Here is an 18,677-nt window from a genome sequence, read left to right as displayed (position 1 = left end):
TGGAAAAACCATTATAAAGGGGAAAACTAATGTAACAAGAACTCTAAGGATGTCTAGAAACCTTAAACTTGACTTTATAAGGATCCATATAGAAATGTGTTAGGCATTTGCCGCTACTAATAGTTGAATGTATTGATTGCCTAAGGAGACATTAACTGGCCGGAACTCCCCTCGAGCGTGAGGCGTGTGCCTGTGTGCCTCCTCCTCTGATCGTGTCCCTTTTCCTTTCCCGTCCGCAGGCTAATGAATCCCTGGGGCAGGTGCGCCACTCTCTCTGTTTGCGGATGCGAGAGGAGCTCAAAGAAAAGAATTAATCTTACGTTGTTAAATGTTACTGAGTTTTTCCATTGTGTGTTGATTTTACAACCTAGAAACTGGAACTTTTTGAGTCCCAAAGTTCATCTGAATTTGACAACTTCAGTAATTTTTGTTAATAAAAAAATGCTTGCAAAACATGTATTCTTTGAAGTTCTCACTTGAGATTTTTGGTTCGTGGATTTTCGTGACTTGAGGTTTAATGCTGGAAAGAGCTTGGATGATCCATGAAAATCGGAGCGGCTGCGCTACAGTTTGTCAGTTTGGCTGAGAATCCCCGTCAGCCTGTCCTGTTCATTCCCCGGGTGAGGGTGAAGTAGTCAGTGTGCCTCGTACTCACTTTAGTCTTAGGCGTCACTTAAAATCATCTTGTCATTGATTTCTTTTTTTTTTTTTGAGGCCTGAGCTAGCATCTGTTGCCAGTCTTTCTCTTTTTGCTTGAAGAAGATTGTTGCTGAGCTAACATCTGTGCCAGTCTTCCTCTACTTTATGTGGGATGCCACCACAGTGTGGCTTGATGTGTGGTGCTAGGTCCGTGCCCAGGATCCGAACCTGTGAACCCTGGGTCACTAAAGCAGCGTGAGCAACTAGGCTACTGGGCCAGCCCCTTGATTTCTTTTTAATAGATAGTAGTTGAAAGATTTTTATCATTAAATATAGCTAAAGTTACTATAAAATGTCATTGGAAATGTTTCATCTTAACTAATATTTAAAGCCACTCAAAACCTGTAGGGCTAGGATAGATACTGTTTATCATATGTTGTCAAGTACTGTTCTAGGCACTTTACATATTATTATTTGTAATTCTAGAATCCTACAAAATAGCTTTTTTTTTCCCCCTGAGGAAGATTAGCCCTGAGCTAACATCTGTGCCAGTCTTCCTGCATTTTATATGTGGGTTGCTGCCACAGCCTGGCTGATGAGTGGTGTAGGTCTGCACCCAGGATCGGAACCTGCGAACTCGGGCCGCTGAAGTGGAGCACGCCAACTTAACCACTAGGCCACAGGGCTGGCCCTGAGGTAGCTATTTTTAATCCCAATTTAATAATGAGGAAACTGAGGCTTAGAGAGGTTAATTTGCCCAATGCACATAGCTATAATAAGATTTAAGCATCTACTCATAGGAGATCATAAGTCTTTGTAAATTTACACCTAATGGTATTTAATCTCTTATCCAGGATTTCAGTTTCAGTGTTTAACTATGGGACAGAAAGGGTAATAATGACACCCTGATATTAGAGATTTTCTTAAAAACAAACAAACAAACGAATCCCTCCCCCCACTGACCGTTTCAGGGTATATCTGAACCAAATCAGATTCCAACTTCCTGCACCTTAACTAGAGCGGCAGACAGTGATCACTGGCTGTTCGCCTCAGTGTCTCTGAACCACAGAGATTCTGAATTACCAACATATTAGTGTGTGTTATTACTGAGGTGAGAATATGCACTAATAGGTTTTTATAAGGAATGCCACCAGGTTAAGTAAGTATTATGAGAAGCCCTTTGGACACGTTCTGCCTTTGAGGAGCTCTATTTCCAGGTAGAGACAAAATGGTGAATATAATAGAAGTTAAGAGGAACCAGCTTGGAAAGGCAGGCCTTGCCTTTTGGGTGGAATTTGGAAGAGGGAGGGCATCTCAGGCAGGGGAGATACAACATGGGGCGGGGAGTCTTGGAGGAGGTCTTGGCTGTGTGTATTGGTGGGACGTTTCCCTAACCAGAGGGAAGGATACACAGTGAGGAGAAGTAGATTCATTGAGTTAAGGTTGACCTGGGAGGATGGGGTCAGATAATGGAAGCAGGATTCTGGATTTAAGGTGGAAACAGCAGAGTGAATCCAGTGTGGGATGGAAAATGCACGGGCTTACTAGGTGGAGGGACTGGGCAATTCACCTGACCTCTGCTCATCAAAATAATTGCAAAATAATGCCATGAGCTTCCTGAGACTAAGGGGAGATGAGATACTTTGAACAGGCCTAACCTAGGGCAGACACCCCACAGTGTCACTCCTGAGGGAACGCTCCTGGAGAACTGGGTGGGTTGCTTTGTTCACTGATGTGTCCGTCCCAAGGGCCAAGAATAATGCCTGGCCCCATCCCAGGTCCCCAGGAAAGACAGAGAACAGCCTGCAGCATTTTCACGTACGGCGCTGGGGAACAATCCTAGACTAGGAAAGCAGAAAAGATGGCTTCTGAATTCTTGCCAGTGGTCTAAAGGGAAATCTGGGAAGATGGGGTAGACGAGAGCAGGAGTCAGCAAACCAATACCTGTGCCTGTTCTTGTAAATAAAAGTTTTACTGGAACACAGCTGTGCTCACTTACGTGTGACTGTGGCTCTTTTCGCACTACAGCAGCCAAGTCGATTGGCTGCCAGAGACAGTGTGGCCTGCAGGGGCTCACACGCTTATTCCCTGGCTCTGACAGGAACACGTTCCTGACCCCTGAACAGAAGACAGCCTGACGGGGAGGACAGCCAGAGTCAGGGTTTGCGAGTGCTTGGCCTGCGCTGACTGAGAAGTAACGTGTTCTCTATCTCTTCCTCAGAATGCCACATAATAGTTCTTGGAGGCTGATTTTTTTTTAGAGAGTTAAAGTCGTATACAAAAAGTGGTAATTCATATGTAGATGAATCTGTATGACCAAGTAAAACGAGTATACTATAAATTACACACATGAATAAGAATGTAAATTAGAAAAATTTAATAAAACATGAATTTGAAATAATGGAAAACAACTTTATAATTCTTGGGTTTCAGAAATCCTTTAAAAACATGATAAATGCTTATAAAATACAAGCTACATCGCCCGACAGTTTGCGCAACCCTGCAGCTTCCTGTGAAAATCAAGCACTGCAGAGCCTTGCGGCTGGGATCTATAAGTCAGTCCCTGAGATTCCCTTTCTATGCAGAGCACACCCTTGCACCTTGTCCAATAGGAACTATTTTTTTAAAAAGCTCTCTCATTAAACCTTAAAACATCTTCAATTGTTGTACCATAAGCTTAAACCTACTGATACTTATTTATGTAAAAAAGGAAATCTATTTTGAAGACAGATACATAAAAGAGCCCCTCTCACTTGGATTTTGGGAAGAAATGCAGCTTTTTCGTTAGCATGGAGGCAAAGCAGGGCACCTGCTTCTTTCCAATGGCACTCGGGTCCTTGCAGAAGTCCACTCGGCGCTGGGACACTTTCCTGTTGACCAGCGTGAGGAGTTCCGTGAACTCTAAGGAGGAGCCGAACCTCGCCAGCATCTCACACAGGTCTTGAATGTACCACGAGCCGTTGATGGTCTCCCGGTGGGAATAGTAACCTGAAGCAGAGAGCAGGGAGAACACTGAAGCCCTCTGGCTGTCAGTCACCTTTATGATTCACCGTTACGGAAGGATGAGCTCCCGAAAATCCTTGGGGAAGACTAAGACGTGTCCTTGATACAGTTTTAAAATTTTTTCTGTTGACTATTCTCTTGTGGGAAAAGGGACCCATTCTATGTAATTTCCTCCATTTCCTAAAAAATTCCTAAGATAAGAGTAGCTAGGCAATGATTTTGAGAGAGACGAGATTAGAAAGAAGAAAAACATAAAATTATTTACTGCGAGAGCAAAGAACAACTGTCATCAAAATATTTTTCAACAAAACTTTCCATGAGTATTACCACAATGACACCGTCACCATCAGTAACTGATAGCAGGCTGCTAACATTCAGTATAATTAGACTTGTAGCTTTCCTTAGTTCCTGGGAATGATTTTTCCATAAGGTATTTTACACTTTCATCTGTCACTCTGTGCCACGTGATTAAAGAGATCCATGCCAAGACTGTGAGGTGCAGGACTAGGTCGCCGCATCCCAGCAGAAAGACCTGACCCAAAGCAAGCCAAGGGGAGACGCCCAGGCACTGAAGAAGGCCAGTCACGAACACCCACGCACCTTCTGCGACAGAGTAGCACATGAGGAAGTCGGCTCCAGCAGGCAGCGTGTAAATGGAGGCCGCATCCACCTGGGTCACGTTGGCATCCAGCTTGTCTGTCCCGTGGTCCACGACATCCAAAGGAGTGACGGGCACATCGTGCTGGTCCCCCCGACAGGCCTGCGAGACGAGGAGGAAAAACACCTTCACTTACCTACTCTTTTCCTCCCAACGCTTCATTGTATAGTGACGGGATAATTTATGCCACATGTGTGTCATATGTGTCAACATCTGCAGAAGCCACGTTACAGGCACTCCAAAAACAGTGCATTCAGGTTGAGAGCAGACGAAAAGTTGCCAAAGTTTTTCGCCTACCTATGTTTCTTTTTAGTTAATGTTTAGAAAAATGGCATGCTCAACCATACACCAAATTATGTGGATTGAAAGGTACACCATAGGGGAAACAGCTGCTGTGGTTCTAAAGTTACCAGTGGCTTCACCACACCGCAACAGCAGTCACCCTTTATTTTTATTTTTTTTTGAGGAAGATTAGTCCTGAGCTAACTACTGCCAATCCTCCTCTTTTTGCTGAGGAAGACTGGCCCTGAGCTAACATCCGTGCCCATCTTCCTCTACTTTATATGTGGGATGCCTACCACAGCATGGCTTGCCAAGTGGTGCCATGTCTGCACCTGGGATCTGAACCTGTGAACCCCAGGCCACCGAGAAGCAGACCATGAGAACTTAACCACTGCGCCACCGGGCTGATCCCCTAACTCTTTCTTGTAAAAGCCGTAGGACTTGCCTGAGTGTTTCTAGCTCATCAGCTAACACATCCCAGCTGGCCCTGCTGCTGCCGTGTGACGCCCGACCAGGAGGCCTCTGTCGATGTACCTGCCTCCCCACGCTCCTACTGCACAGTGGGATCTCACACCCTTACCCACTAATTCTGACTCTCACAAAGGATAACCTAATTTCTTTTCCTACCTGACTGTTATGGGCTGAATTCTGTGCCCCTAAATTCATGTGTGGAAGGCCTCACGATATTAGGGATCTTCTGTTTAACTGATAACTTTGAAATCACTCAGGACTTTTTTGTTTCTTTTAGAGCTTATAAGTGACCATTTATTTATAACGCTAGAACGGAATCCTGCTTGCTCACTGTGCCAAGGTTGCGAGGGCTGCCAGGACAAAGCACACACAGTGGGGGCTCGAACAACAACAGATGAGGCTGAAGTCTGAGGGCACAGTGTTGGTCAGCAGGGTTGGTTTCCCCTGAGGCCTCTCTCCCTGGCCTGGAGGGGGCCATCCTGTCCCTTTGCCTTCACGGGGTCCTTCCTCTGTGTGTGTCTGTGTCCTAATCTCCTCTTATAAAGACGCCAGCCATGGTGGATTAGGGTCCACCCAGCTGACCTCATTTCACCTTAATTCCCTCTTGAAAGGCCCTGTCTCCAAATCTAGTCACATCCTGAGTTATTAGGGGTATTTTCACAGGGAGACTTCAATCTGACTTAGCATTCTCAGGCTTATTTTCAGAGCTTATTTTCCACTGTCTGCCTAAGTAGAACACAGAACCCTGGACCTTGACGCCATCCCTCGCAACGAGAGTAAGAGCCCGCCTTTACCTAGGGTCTGCACGGGCTAGCACCGGCCTGAGGGTGTCCGTTTGCCAGGCCAGGGCGCTTTAGCCCTACCAGCAGTGCTGTGGTAGTCCAGGCTCACAGGTGAGGAACCGAGGCAGACAGAAATAAAGTACCTGGCGACACGTAGCTCCCTTGTGGCTCTCGTCCCATGGCAGCTCATAGTTATTTCCAGTTCTCTGTCTGTGACAGGCTGCCCACTCCCTTGTTCACGAAGCCATCGTGTCACTATTTTTCCTGGTGTCTCTCCTCCTGCTCTGGCCCACCCCCTCAGCATCCTTCCTCTGCTCCCACCTCACTGGTGTCCTCAGTTCTGCTTTACACTCATCTTTCAGGCTGTGCTCGACAGGCTGTAAACTCCTCTACTCCCATGGCTTCCATCTCCATCCGTCTCTTGATTCCCCCCAATTTACTTCTCCATCTCAGGCTGCCCATCTTAGCTTCTTGAGCTGTATCTCCAACTGCTTGTCCCACGAGAACCCAATGCAGTTGTCCAAAGGAGAAACCAGGGAATTGTCCTTAACTCTTTTCTTACGGGGCCCCCACTCCCTCCCCTCAAGGCTTGGCGGCAAGACGTGAAATGTCCTCGCTGCCACTGGTGGAAACAGAACTGCAGCTCTGACACACGAGGAGTCTGCTCTCTTTTTTGTTCAAGACCCTCACTGATGTGATAAATGATGCTAATCAGGCCAAAAAATATTTTTATCCCTCATACCAATTTGGCAGGGGGCACGCAGCATCTTGGTTTAAGGGGAAGTGTGAAAGGCCGAGGCAAGCTAGGACTAGAGCCTGCAGGCCTGCAGCCCGCCCCCCGCCACACGCGCTCTGCAGCCGTGAAGAAGCAAACCAGGTCGGAGCAGCTGCCCTGCGTCGCACCCCACACCCGGCGGACGCCTCTGCTGGCCCTGCCCTGACACCAGGCTGGCCAGGGAGTAGTACATTGTTTATTCTGAGCCATTTCAAATATCAATCCAAGTAATAAGTATTTATTCTTTGTGTTAATAAAGAATTACTCCTAATAGCTCAAATTGCAACTCTGATTGACTAGGATTCAAAAAGGATCTTTTCTATTACTGGAGAAGTTACTTTTGAAATTGGCTTTAATTCTCTATAAGCACATCTACAGAACCATGGACTTTGTAAGTAAGACAATAACATAGTCAGTCTTACCTGAATGATAAATATCTTGGGTTTTCCAACCAGGCTCTGACACTTGTCTCCTTTGAACAAGCCAGTCAAGGTCTGAATTTCAATTTTGGCGTCATACGCGTAAATGTGATTGCCTTCGCCGTGACTCAGGAAGACGCAGACGAAGCAATCGGCATCTGCGTGGCTAGAGGTTGACACTATAAAGGTCCCCAAAGTTCACACAGAAATGAAAATAAGATGCTTATTATCTCCATATAAATATTCAATTTACTAATACCAGAATAGTGACATATGATTGGGGGGGGAGGAAAATTTGTTATTCTTATAATAAATGTAAAATATCTGTAATAATATGCAATTTATGTTAGTCTTCAATCAAACAATAATTTATACCATACTCTATCTGATCTTTAAAAATCCAAATTATTAAAATTCAAAGTAATAGAGTGTAGAACTGATTTCATTTGCTTTACTGAAACACAGAATAATGACATGAAAACATGAAAAGATTATTATGGGGAACCCCCTTCAAGAGCCAAGTCATTTGGCAATAAAAGTTTCTTTGAGTCAGCAGAGCGCTTCCTGGAGCAGACTGGAAAGGCCCAGAAAGTGGTACTTAGCAAGCTGACGTGCTGCTGCACCTCCGATGAACGCAGCATCTTCACGGTATGTCCACAGCACTTAAGGCTTCCAAGGGCATTGAGACTCGAGACTGATGTCCTCTCTAGCTTGTGAGCAAGGCGGAAAACTGGCAAGCAGCCCGTTTGAGTGTTCATAGATTAAAGAAGAGCTCGGAGGAAAGTTTAAGTAATTACGCAAATATGGTAACAGTCCTCTGGCAAACAGCTTGCAAAATCCATGGCACGCGGTACGTAAAGTTGTTAGAATACTGACTGCAGTGATGTAGAAATGGAGAAAACGTATGTAAATCAACAGTATTTTGGAGCCAGGAGAAAACTGGGGTGTGGAAGGAATCCATCACAAAATGACTGCCCAGCATCTGTAGTATTTGGATTTTAGACTTTTATTGCCAAATGAAAATGTCATTTCATTTATTTCTGGAGTAATGGACTGTAACTCGTGGTATGCTAAATATAAACTCTGGAGGCCTGGTACTTTGCAAGGGTCTCAGATCTGGTGGGTAACATATAAGCAGAGGCACAACCCAAACTTACAACCCACGCTAAATTAACTGATAAGACTTTTTTGCAACACAGTTACTTATCTGGACCTGTCTTTCCAGATAGGATAATTAAAGGACTCAATCCCATCAGAGGAGGACGCACAGGCAAACTACCCACCCTCGTAAATTTTCAACAGCAATTCTTCTGCTTTAAGATCATTAAAGCATTTCACTTCAAATCCCAGATCTGAAAACCTGGGAATAAATGAAACTGAGTATTAGCATACGAGCTATTTGAAGTTGTCAAATAGCTTATCTCTGCTTATCTGAGGAATCTATACACATTTTTATGGCACATCCATTGACTTTTCTTTGAGGAGAAAGACAAAAATTATGATGATGGTTTTCTTGATCACCCAGAGTAGGAAAAAATTTACTCAAAATGATAACCGATTCAAGTTAGAATATTACCGTCGACTATGCAAATTTACTTGTAACAACACAAGGCCCGTTAACATTTAGCAGAGCAGGGTTAGGAAGACAACGCAGGCCAGTTCTTCAGAGAGGCTGTGCCCAGTGAGGCCCACCCTCGAGCACTCTTGCTCTGTTATGTCATCAGCGCTGACAAGTTTTGCTAAGTACTCGTGTTATCGCTTACATGGCTCATCATCTTGACATATGGATAAAACTACTACCTGCGCATCAGATTGTCTCTGTCTGCGCTCGTGCCCCGCCTGTCCGGCAGGGTTAGGTGCCAGAAGAACCTCTCATGATTGAAGATTAGAGCAATTCCTCTCCTTTTGTGGTCCATTTTGTACTTTTCTGCCGGATCAAACATTTCTCTGTTAATGAAAAGTTTAAAAAACATCACTTTAAGTCACATTACATACTGAGCTCCTGCAAGCCCAAGGTCAATGTGTACGGGAGATACAGACCCGCCCCTTCCTCCTCCTGGGCCAGGCTGACATGCCGCAGCATGTGCCGGGAAAGCCTGGTGGCCACACTAGCAGGCAAAGTCCTGACACACCTCTGTACCAGTTGGTCAACAGCGGCTTCTGGAGCAGCCACCCCCAGTCCTGGTGCATGCGTCTCCCCCAGGTCCCAGGATCCAGCAACGGCAAGGACCTGGCCCAGGCCCCAGCTCTGGGGCCCACGCCGTAGCGAGTGTGAAATATTGTGAACATCACTCTAGGTCCTTTCACAACCAGGGCAGCAACCCACCTGCCTCTCTACAGGCAACTCTGCGAATGCAGAGCCCGGACACCCTCGGCTCTCCTCACGGCTCCCAGGTCCCCTTCCTGCTTTGATTTCTCCAGGCTGATCAGGGTCACCGAAGGGAGAGACCTTTACTAGAAAAGGGTACAGTCTTACCTTTTATAGAAGGCATCTATTTCGGTCATGTTTTGTTCTTCACCTATTAAAAAAAGTTGACTTTTGTTAATTTACTTTGTGACTCATGGAAGTAAAACACAACAGGAACTCCCGCGTGCCTTTGACTCCCACACTCTAAGGCCCTCCTGTTTTGGTTGGTTTTAGCAGCATATTGTCAAATACCACGTCTGACCAGGCAAGGGAAACAATAGAAAAAATAAACAAATGGGACTACATCAAACTAAAAAGCTTCTGCACAGTAAAGGAAACCATCAACAAAACGAAAAGACAACCTAACAATTGGGAGAAGATATTTGCAAACCATATATCTTGATAAGAGGTTAATATCCAAAATATACAAAGAACTCATACATCTCAACAACAAAAAAACTAACAACCCAATTAAAAAACAGGCGAAAGATCAACAGAGATTTCTCCAAAGAAGATATACAGATGGCCAACGGGCCTATGAAAAGATGCTCAACATCATTAGCTATCAGGGAAATGCAAATCAAAACTACAATGAGCTATCACCACACGTCCCTCAGAATGTCTATAATTAACAACACAGGAAAGAACAAGTGTTAGAAAGGATGCAGAGAGAAGGGAACCCTCATATGCTGTTGGTGGGAGTGCAAACTGGTGCAGCCACTATGGAAAGCAGGATGGAGATGCCTCAAAAAATTAAGAATAGATCTACCATATGATCCAGCTATCCCACTGCTGGGTATTTATCCAAAGAACTTGATAACACAAAGGCATAAAGATACATGCACCCCTATGTTCGTCTCAGCTTTATTCACAATAGCCAAGACTTGGAAGCAACCTAGGTGCCCATCAAGGGATGAATGGATAAAGAAGATGTGGTATACATACACAATGGAATACTACTCAGCCATAAGAAATGATGAAATCCGGCCATTTGTGACAACATGGATGGACCTTGAGGGTATTATGATAAGTGAAGTTTAAGTCAGAGGGAGAAAGTAAAATACCGTATGATTTCACTCATAAGCAGAAGATAAAAACAATGACAAACAAACACAAAGAAACAGAGAATGGATTGGTGGTTACCAGAGGGGAAGTGGGGAGGCAAGAAGGGGAAAGGGGTGGTTAGGCACATGTGTGGGGATGGATGGTAATTAGTCTTTGGGTGGTGAACATGATGTAGTCTACATAGGAACTGAAATATATAACGATGTACACCGGAAATTTATATAATGTTATAAAATGTTACCACACACACACAAAAGGGCAAAGTACGTGAAAAGAAGGGAAAGGGGAAAAGGAAAGGAAGCTGCTTCATAACTGACAGCTCAATTCTTTCTCACTCCCAGCTCTTACCCACAAAATAGCAAAGAATACTATACAGAGAAATGGAGAAAATATCACATAAACGCATTCGTTGCAAACTATGCCCAGAGTAACACAGTTCTGGGATTATGGAGCCCAAATGAAATACGACATTGCTTTGTTCTGCAGAAAGTATTTTGCAAATATTCTCTGAAACCGAAGGAATTCAGTCATACAGGAGAACTGAAACTGTGCTTAGTACTGGATTACCCTGCTCCCAGGAGGAGGGAGAAGTTTGGGGGGAGGGCGGAAAGGGGCAGGATGAAGACTTGGTATTTTTTGTTTTTTGTTTGTTTGTTTGTTTCCAAGGAAGGTTAGCCCTGAGCTAACGTCCGTGCCCATCTTCCTCTACTTTATATGTGGGACGCCTGCCGCAGCATGGCTTGATGAGTGGTGCATAGGTCCTCGTCCGGGATCTGAACCAGCGAACCCTGGGCCACCAAAGCAGAGTGCAAACTTGACTGCTATGCCACTAGGCCAGCCCCGAAAGCTTGGGTTTTGGATCTCTTGGATGACACATCTGCACTCATCACCCTATGATGAGGACCCTGTGCTCCCCATCCATGACCAGGCCTCCCCACCCTCGGGACAACTTTCACCAAATCCCTCTCCACTCCCCAGAAGGATGCCGTGCAATAGAACTTCCTACGATGACAGGATTGCTCCATGCCCGCTGTCCCATACGGCAGCCACTGGCCACATGTGGCTGTGGAGCACTTGAGATGTGGTTAGTGTAACCGAGGAACTCAATTTTTTATTTTATGTAATTTCAATTAATTTTAATTTAAATAGCCACATGTGGCCAGTGGCTTCTGTATTGGACAGCACAACAAGTCTAGCATCTTCTAAGTTAAGGGCCCATACACCCACGAATCTGTTTTCACCTGGTAACAGATTGGAGGGGAGAGAGAAAGCAATGAGTAAAGAAGTCTTAACAGGACAGCAGGATGCACCTCTCAGCTGGTCTCTGAAGGGGTCAACTACCACCCATCCCCTCCTAGCCGGGAGGGTCCTGTGCCCCTCTCTCCTTAGAGTCTCTCGCTGACACCTGACTGTTCTAACTTCCTGGCTCCCACCGGTGACAATCCACTGGGGAGTGAGGGTGGGGCGGGAACTGGGCCGAAGCGGTTGCCTTCGCCTTTCCTCCTGGAGTCCCCAGCACACAAGAGCCAGCTGGACCCGCAGGGGTGTCCCCTGTCCAAGGGGCCTCCCATCAGCTTTTCTCAATCTTTCGCATCAATTCCTGGCCTGGCTGATATGCACAGGCCTGATCGAGACCAGACTGACAGCAGAATCCGGCAGAGGCGACAATCTGCATTTTCAACAGGGCGACGTTCACTCGCACTAAAGTTTAGGAGTCAAAGCCTCTTTAACACACCCTCCTCCCCCTCCCAGTTTACCATCCTACTGCTCACACTGCTCCACACGGAGCTTCCTGCCGCACACACCGCTCTGCAGGGAACTTCCTGCTCCACACACGGCTCTACCCACACACCTCCTCCTCCACACACGGCTCTAGCCACACACCTGCTCCACACACAGCTCTACCCACACACCTCCTCCTCCACACACGGCTCTACCCACACACCTCCTCCTCCACACACGGCTCTACCCACACACCTGCTCCACACACGGCTCTACCCACACACCTCCTCCTCCACACACGGCTCTACCCACACACCTCCTCCTCCACACACGGCTCTACCCACACACCTCCTCCTCCACACACGGCTCTACCCACACACCTCCTGCTCCACACACGGCTCTACCCACACACCTCCTCCTCCACACACGGCTCTAGCCACACACCTGCTCCACACACGGCTCTACCCACACACCTCCTCCTCCACACACGGCTCTACCCACACACCTCCTGCTCCACACACGGCTCTACCCACACACCTCCTCCTCCACACACGGCTCTACCCACACACACCTGCTCCACACACGGCTCTACCCACACACCTCCTCCTCCACACACGGCTCTACCCACACACCTCCTGCTCCACACACGGCTCTACCCACACACCTCCTCCTCCACACACCGCTCTACCCACACACCTCCTGCTCCACACACGGCTCTACCCACACACCTCCTCCTCCACACACGGCTCTAGCCACACACCTCCTCCTCCACACACCGCTCTACCCACACACTTCCTGCTCCACACACCGCTCTACCCACACACCTCCTGCTCCACACACGGCTCTACCCGCACACTTCCTACTCCACACACCACTCTACCCACACACTTCCTGCTCTACACATGGCTCCATATGGGAACTTCCAACTCCACACGCTGCTCTACATGGAACCTTCCTGCTCTACACATGGCTCCATATGGGAACTTCCAACTCCACACGCTGCTCTACATGGAACCTTCCTGCTCCACACAGGGCTCCACATGGGAACTTTCAACTCCACACGCTGCTCTACATGGAACCTTCCTGCTCCACACAGGGCTCCACATGGGAACTTCCAACTCCACACGTTGCTCTACATGGAAACTTCCTACTCCACACAGGGCTCCACAGGGGAACTTGCAACTCTACCAGCAACACTTCCTACTCCTCACAGAGCTCTACTAGGATACTCTCTGCTCCACACACTGTTCTATTGGGTATACTTCCTCCTCCAGAAACTGGTCTACTGGTGTACCTCCTCTCCCTACTGAGATACTTCTTGCTCCACACACTGTTCTACCTGGGATACTTCCTAACCTATAAACTCCTCCACCCGGAATACCTTCTATTTCACACACTGCTCTACCCAGAAGACTTCCTTCTATACACACTGATATACCAACTACTTCCTACTCCACACACTGCTCTACCTGGAATACTTTCCACTCCACACAGTGCTCTTCCCTGAATACTTCTTACTCCACACCCCGTCTACCAGGGTTACTTCCTCCCCCACACACAGCTCTACCTTGGATACCTCCTACTTCAAACAGTGATCTACTGAGCACATTCCTCCCCCACACACTGCTCTCTGGGGTTCCTTTCTATCCCCACACTGCTTTACTTAGGCAGTGCAGGGATTTTCTCTCCTCCCATTTTCAGAAGTGTTCCAGGATCTGCCTCCTTTAATAACCTCACTTCTTTATCTTTAAACCAATTATACTATAAATAGAATAACTCAAACTAAACACATTAAATCCATATCTAAAAGCCAGCCACCTTCTTCACCCGCTACAAACCTGCTCAGGTTGGAAAGAACTGAATCTCTTCCATGGGGATGAAGTACTGGTAGATCCAGCAGCTTACCTCTTCCAGCTTTTGCACCATATTGGCTCATAAACCTAAGGCAGCTTGAGGTCCACCTGGCAGAAGCTGTGTCAAATGGCTGGTAACCAAACTAACTCAAGTCCTCGAGGGTGAAAGCATGGGAGATATACACGCCACTGGGTCTTTAAAGTTTGCTTTTCATAGTCTAGGGAAGGAGCTTCTAGTTCTTCCTGGCTGGATGTAATTTAAGATGCGCATTTGGGTTGTCTCAAATATTGCCATAGCTTAGTCAAGATCTGTAGATTTAGGAATGAGAGCTAGTTTTAAGTAGATCAAGATAATTGGCTTAAAATGACATTCAATTTCAAAGTTAACAGATACAGCATCTCAGCGAGGGGTTTTTAAAAACCTTTTTGTTGTTTTGTTAATACTATGGATGTAGAAAGAAACTGGGCTCTGAAAACTTTAGTTCTGGTCCTCGCCAGCTCCAACCCTCACCCTCACTCTCACATACATGTACACCTGCATCCTGCAACACCGATGAACGACCAGGTCCAGCTGCCATTCTCTTCTAGCAATTTGTTGAATCAGCACAGAAAACCACGGAGATAGAAGGTTAGGACCTTAGTTCCAATACTCTTCTGGAGTTGATCAATTTTACCCAGGTTCCAGAGAAAATAACACATCGTGACCGTCACAGTCACTCCAAGCTGTATGTCCCAAGCAGGCAAGCTTGAGCAGGGGTGCACTTCAACAACTATCATTACACTGCATGGATGCAAATAAGCTGGCTAACAAGGTGGATGGCTTTGTTGACATGGGGAAAATAAATTTCAATGGAGGAGACATCCGATATAACAGATTTATCACTTCCTGTTCATCTGCAATCTACTGATCAAAAATGGGTCCATCTTTAAACCTGACTTTTGACCTCCTCTCACTTCTCATAGCTTCTTTTTTTTTGAGGAAGACTAGCCCTGAGCTAACTGGGGCCAATCCTCCTCTTTTTGCTGAGGAAGACTGGCCGTGAGCTGACATCCGTGCCCATCTTCCTCTACTTTATATGTGGGACGCCTGCCCCAGCATGACTTGCCAAGCAGTGCACTGTCTGCACCCGGGATCCGAAGCAGCGAACCCCCGCCCGCTGAAGCAGAACGTGCGCACTTAACTGCTGCACCACGGGGCGGCCCCTCATAGCTTCTGATGTAAGCAATATTCCTGTCCCCCTAATGCAACACCACCTCTTTGCTCCTTACGCCAGTCTAATTTCTATAAACCAATCACTCCTTTTCCTCACCTTATTTGAGAATCCCTCCGGATAATCCTACCAGCTCCCATTTGTTGATGGCCTGGCACTATGGATACTTTATCTCACTCAGCTCCACAGCCCCATGAGGCAGGGACAAAGTGCGCCAGGCTTGTCCAAGGTCAGCGCTGTGGAGGTGGGGTTGAAAGCCAGGCCCACCTGTGGAGCCTACAGTCTGAGCGCTCCACTCACCATGCTAACCCCCCTCCCACCAGAGACCAGCTACCTTTCCAAACTAAGTGCTCATTTCCCCAAACTTCTTCTGTAGGCACTGTCGGCGTCTTCATCCACTGCAGTGGCTATGAAAATCCACCCAGATCCCCTATCCCAATCTGTTTAATAATCCTGTGTGGAGTAACCCATGTCAGGCCTAGGACACACTGGAAAAGGGGTGGGGTGGAGAAAAAAGGAAGCAGCAGGCAGGAAAAGGTCAGGAGATGAGAACGATGCAAGAGGAGGTGCGTGGCTAGCGACCCCTGCCGGCTTCCCACCTCACCACTGCTCCAAAATGGAAATGGCCACCCTGAGCGACCACGGGGACTTTAACTCGCCTCTGGGGCAAGGCTTGTCACGTGTAGAAAGGAAAAAACAGCTGTGAAATAAAGGCACTCTGCATAGACTGCGCCCGCTTCTACTTTTTTTTTCTTTTGCTACAGCCAGTCTCGAAGTTTCTAAACCGTATCAGTGATATAATTAGTGATAGGGAAGAATGTTCCAAAGTAGCGTGCAGAGGCGATTATCTCGTAGAGAAAAGCTGCTGTGGTTTCGGCTCACACCCACAAGCAGCTGCAGGTCCCTCCAGGCCCGACTCCGGTCTCCGGGCAAAGTGCGGGCGCCCCGCGCGCTGGCCACGCTCCCGGGACGACTGCGTGCGACCACTTGTGTTCACTCTTTACTTAAAAGTGAGAAGACAAAACAAGATCCAACCTCCCGGAGCCACCTTTGCTGGGAGCAAGCGGGGGCGCCAGGAGCGCCAGCCAGCCTCTAGGCTTGCACGGGCCCGCCGCCGGGCAGAGACGGCCGCCGGGGACAAAGGCGGCCGGGCACGCCCAGCGACCGTCGCCGCCCGCTCCGCAACGACGCGGCGCCCAGGGCCCGAGCGGCAGTTCGGGACCAAAAAGCCAAGCTGCCGCCACCGGCCCTGAGCCGGGCCGCCGCGCCCCCAGCTCCCCGCGCGCGCCCGGCGCCCCGGCCCTACCTGCAGGGCACCCCGAGCTCCTCCGGCCGCCGAGCCCGCCGCCCGCCAACGCTTCCTGCCGCCCGCAGCCCCCGCCCCTTCCTCCGCCCCTCCGCGCCCCTGCCGGGCCCCCGCCGCGGCTTCCCCAATCCGGAGCCGGGGGAGGGCGCAGGGACGCGGTCGCGTCGGCCGGGCGCTGGAGACGAGCCGGCCCCCAGGAAAGGCCCGTTGCCACCCCGGGGACGGACGGCGGCCCGGGCGGGGAGTCCCGGCGGGTCCCGATGCCGGGCGCCCCGCGCCCGCCCGCGCCCACCCCGCGCCCGCCCCGTCCCCGCAGAGGCGCTGAGCGTGCTGCGCGCTCCGGCTGCCCCTGGGGTCCTTTCCCCCGTGCGAGTCACTTTATGAGACTAGTGATAATTTACTCTCCACCCTCTTTGTTGGCATAGGGATTCAGGCCAAAGTAAACTAGAAGCAACTCCAGGATTTTCAGGTCCGGCTTCCACAGGCAGAGCGAATTGGAGGAAGGAATCATGCAGAAATTCCGAGCCCGGACTTTGGGGTCTATAGATGATTGGGGTCTATAGATGATGGCTTTGCTTGCTTTGTTTTTTTTTTTTTTAAGATTGGCACCTGAGCTAACAACTGTTGCCAGTCTTCCCCGCCCCCCTCCCCTTCTTCTCCTCAAAGTCCCCCAGTACATAGTTGTATATTCTAGTTGTGAGTGCCTCTGGTTGTGCTATGTGGGATGCGGCCTCAGCATGGCCCGACGAGCAATGCTACCCCTGCCCCCAGGATCAGACCCAGCGAAACCCTGGGCCGCGAAACAGAGCGCGGAACTTAAACACTCGGCCACTGGGCGGCCCCAAGATGATGGCTTTTCTTGAGGCAGAGCGTGTTGTCCTCACCAATAGAGTGCGGTCCGGAAGGACCGGCGCTCAGCGCTGGATTTAATTGAGCTCCTCCTTGCGTGGTTGGCTATCGTGTCAATTTCCTCAATGAACAACTCTTTGGACGAAAGTATTGGACGACTGGATGAAAAAAATGTAAGGCACCATTTCTGATAGATTAAAACAAGTGTAAAGGATACTTAGGAAGTAAGGATAAGGATCTGTCTCCTATAAAAACTACCCTATTATTTGGGAGAGAACATCCACCTCCCCCGTATGGTGGTGGTGACCGTGTACTCGGAGCAGCACCTGGCTTGGGAAGAGCTCAATAAATGATTACAGCCACCACCTTGCCCCCCCGGAGAGCAGGACCGGCCTTCTGTTGGCTTCCCCCTTACAGAGCCCAGGTGCTGGGCATGCAGGAGGCACTCAACAAATACTCACCCACAGGATGAGAGCCTGGGCTTCCGCCTCTGCTCTCTGGACTTTACCCAGTCTGAATGTTATCTGACCACCAGAGCTTCCTGTTCTTTTGCCTTATTTTCAGGGTCCCCTCTGCCTGAGTCTTGAACTCCCCCCCAAGCGGAACCCAGTTGGCTGATGTTCCACTTATCTGAAAGGAGCAGACGGCAGGGTCTTCTCTCAGAATACTGCATTACTTTCATAGCCTATGTGGTTATATAATGTAAGATTCTGTCTCAAGACATATAAATACCAAGCATTTGGGGATACTTATTTCAGAATTACAAACGTATTATAACCTTTTAAAGCAGTAGTCTCCCCCCAGGATAGCGCTTTAAGCCATCCTTAAAACGGCTAAGAGCCTGGGATGCGGAAACAGGCTGCTGGGTCCTAATTCTGGCTCCATCGTCGTCTTAGCTGTGGGGCACTGGACAAGTAATGCAGTTCAACCTCTCCCAGCTTCAAATTCTTCTCTGTAGAATGGGAACGGAAACTCTATAGTTTCTGAGACTGTTACTGCTAAACGTCTGGAACAGCACCCAGCCCACAGGAAGCCTTCAGTACATGTTATTTTTAGCTATTGAAGATTACCGGGACCGGTTCTCAAACTGTGGCCTCTGAACCAGCAGTAACAACATCTGGGAACCTACCAGAAATGCAAACTCTTGGGACCTACACAATCAGACCTACTGCATGAGAAACTGGGGGTGGGGGGCGGGGAAGCCTCCCAGCGACTCTGCTGCCTGGTCACCTTTG

General features: G+C 48.4%; 2 protein-coding genes across 2 annotated transcripts in view; one reads left to right on the top strand and one right to left on the bottom strand.

The window, feature by feature from the left end:
• Window positions 1-455, top strand: part of MCUB (mitochondrial calcium uniporter dominant negative subunit beta) — an 83,669-nt gene extending 83,214 nt beyond the window's left edge. The window contains exon 8 of the mRNA XM_070611754.1: window positions 240-455. Within this exon, the coding sequence (XP_070467855.1) occupies window positions 240-314 (75 nt within the window). The 3' untranslated portion in view covers window positions 315-455. The remainder of the gene's footprint in view (window positions 1-239) is intronic.
• A 2,546-nt stretch (window positions 456-3,001) lies between these two features.
• Window positions 3,002-16,700, bottom strand: CASP6 (caspase 6). Its single transcript, XM_008537419.2, has 7 exons — window positions 16,594-16,700; window positions 9,506-9,548; window positions 8,830-8,976; window positions 8,313-8,389; window positions 7,033-7,208; window positions 4,243-4,402; window positions 3,002-3,627 (listed from the first exon to the last, which is right to left on the bottom strand). Exons 2-7 carry the CDS (start codon window positions 9,532-9,534, stop codon window positions 3,389-3,391), a joined length of 828 nt encoding a protein of 275 aa, XP_008535641.2. The 5' UTR covers window positions 9,535-9,548; window positions 16,594-16,700; the 3' UTR covers window positions 3,002-3,388.
• Window positions 16,701-18,677: the final 1,977 nt, after the last annotated feature.

The sequence above is a fragment of the Equus przewalskii genome, chromosome 2 (genome assembly GCF_037783145.1).
Source record: "Equus przewalskii isolate Varuska chromosome 2, EquPr2, whole genome shotgun sequence".
Classification (NCBI taxonomy): domain Eukaryota; kingdom Metazoa; phylum Chordata; class Mammalia; order Perissodactyla; family Equidae; genus Equus; species Equus przewalskii.
Note: the sequence above shows the minus strand (reverse complement) of the source record. Positions and strands in the feature narration are given on the sequence as shown.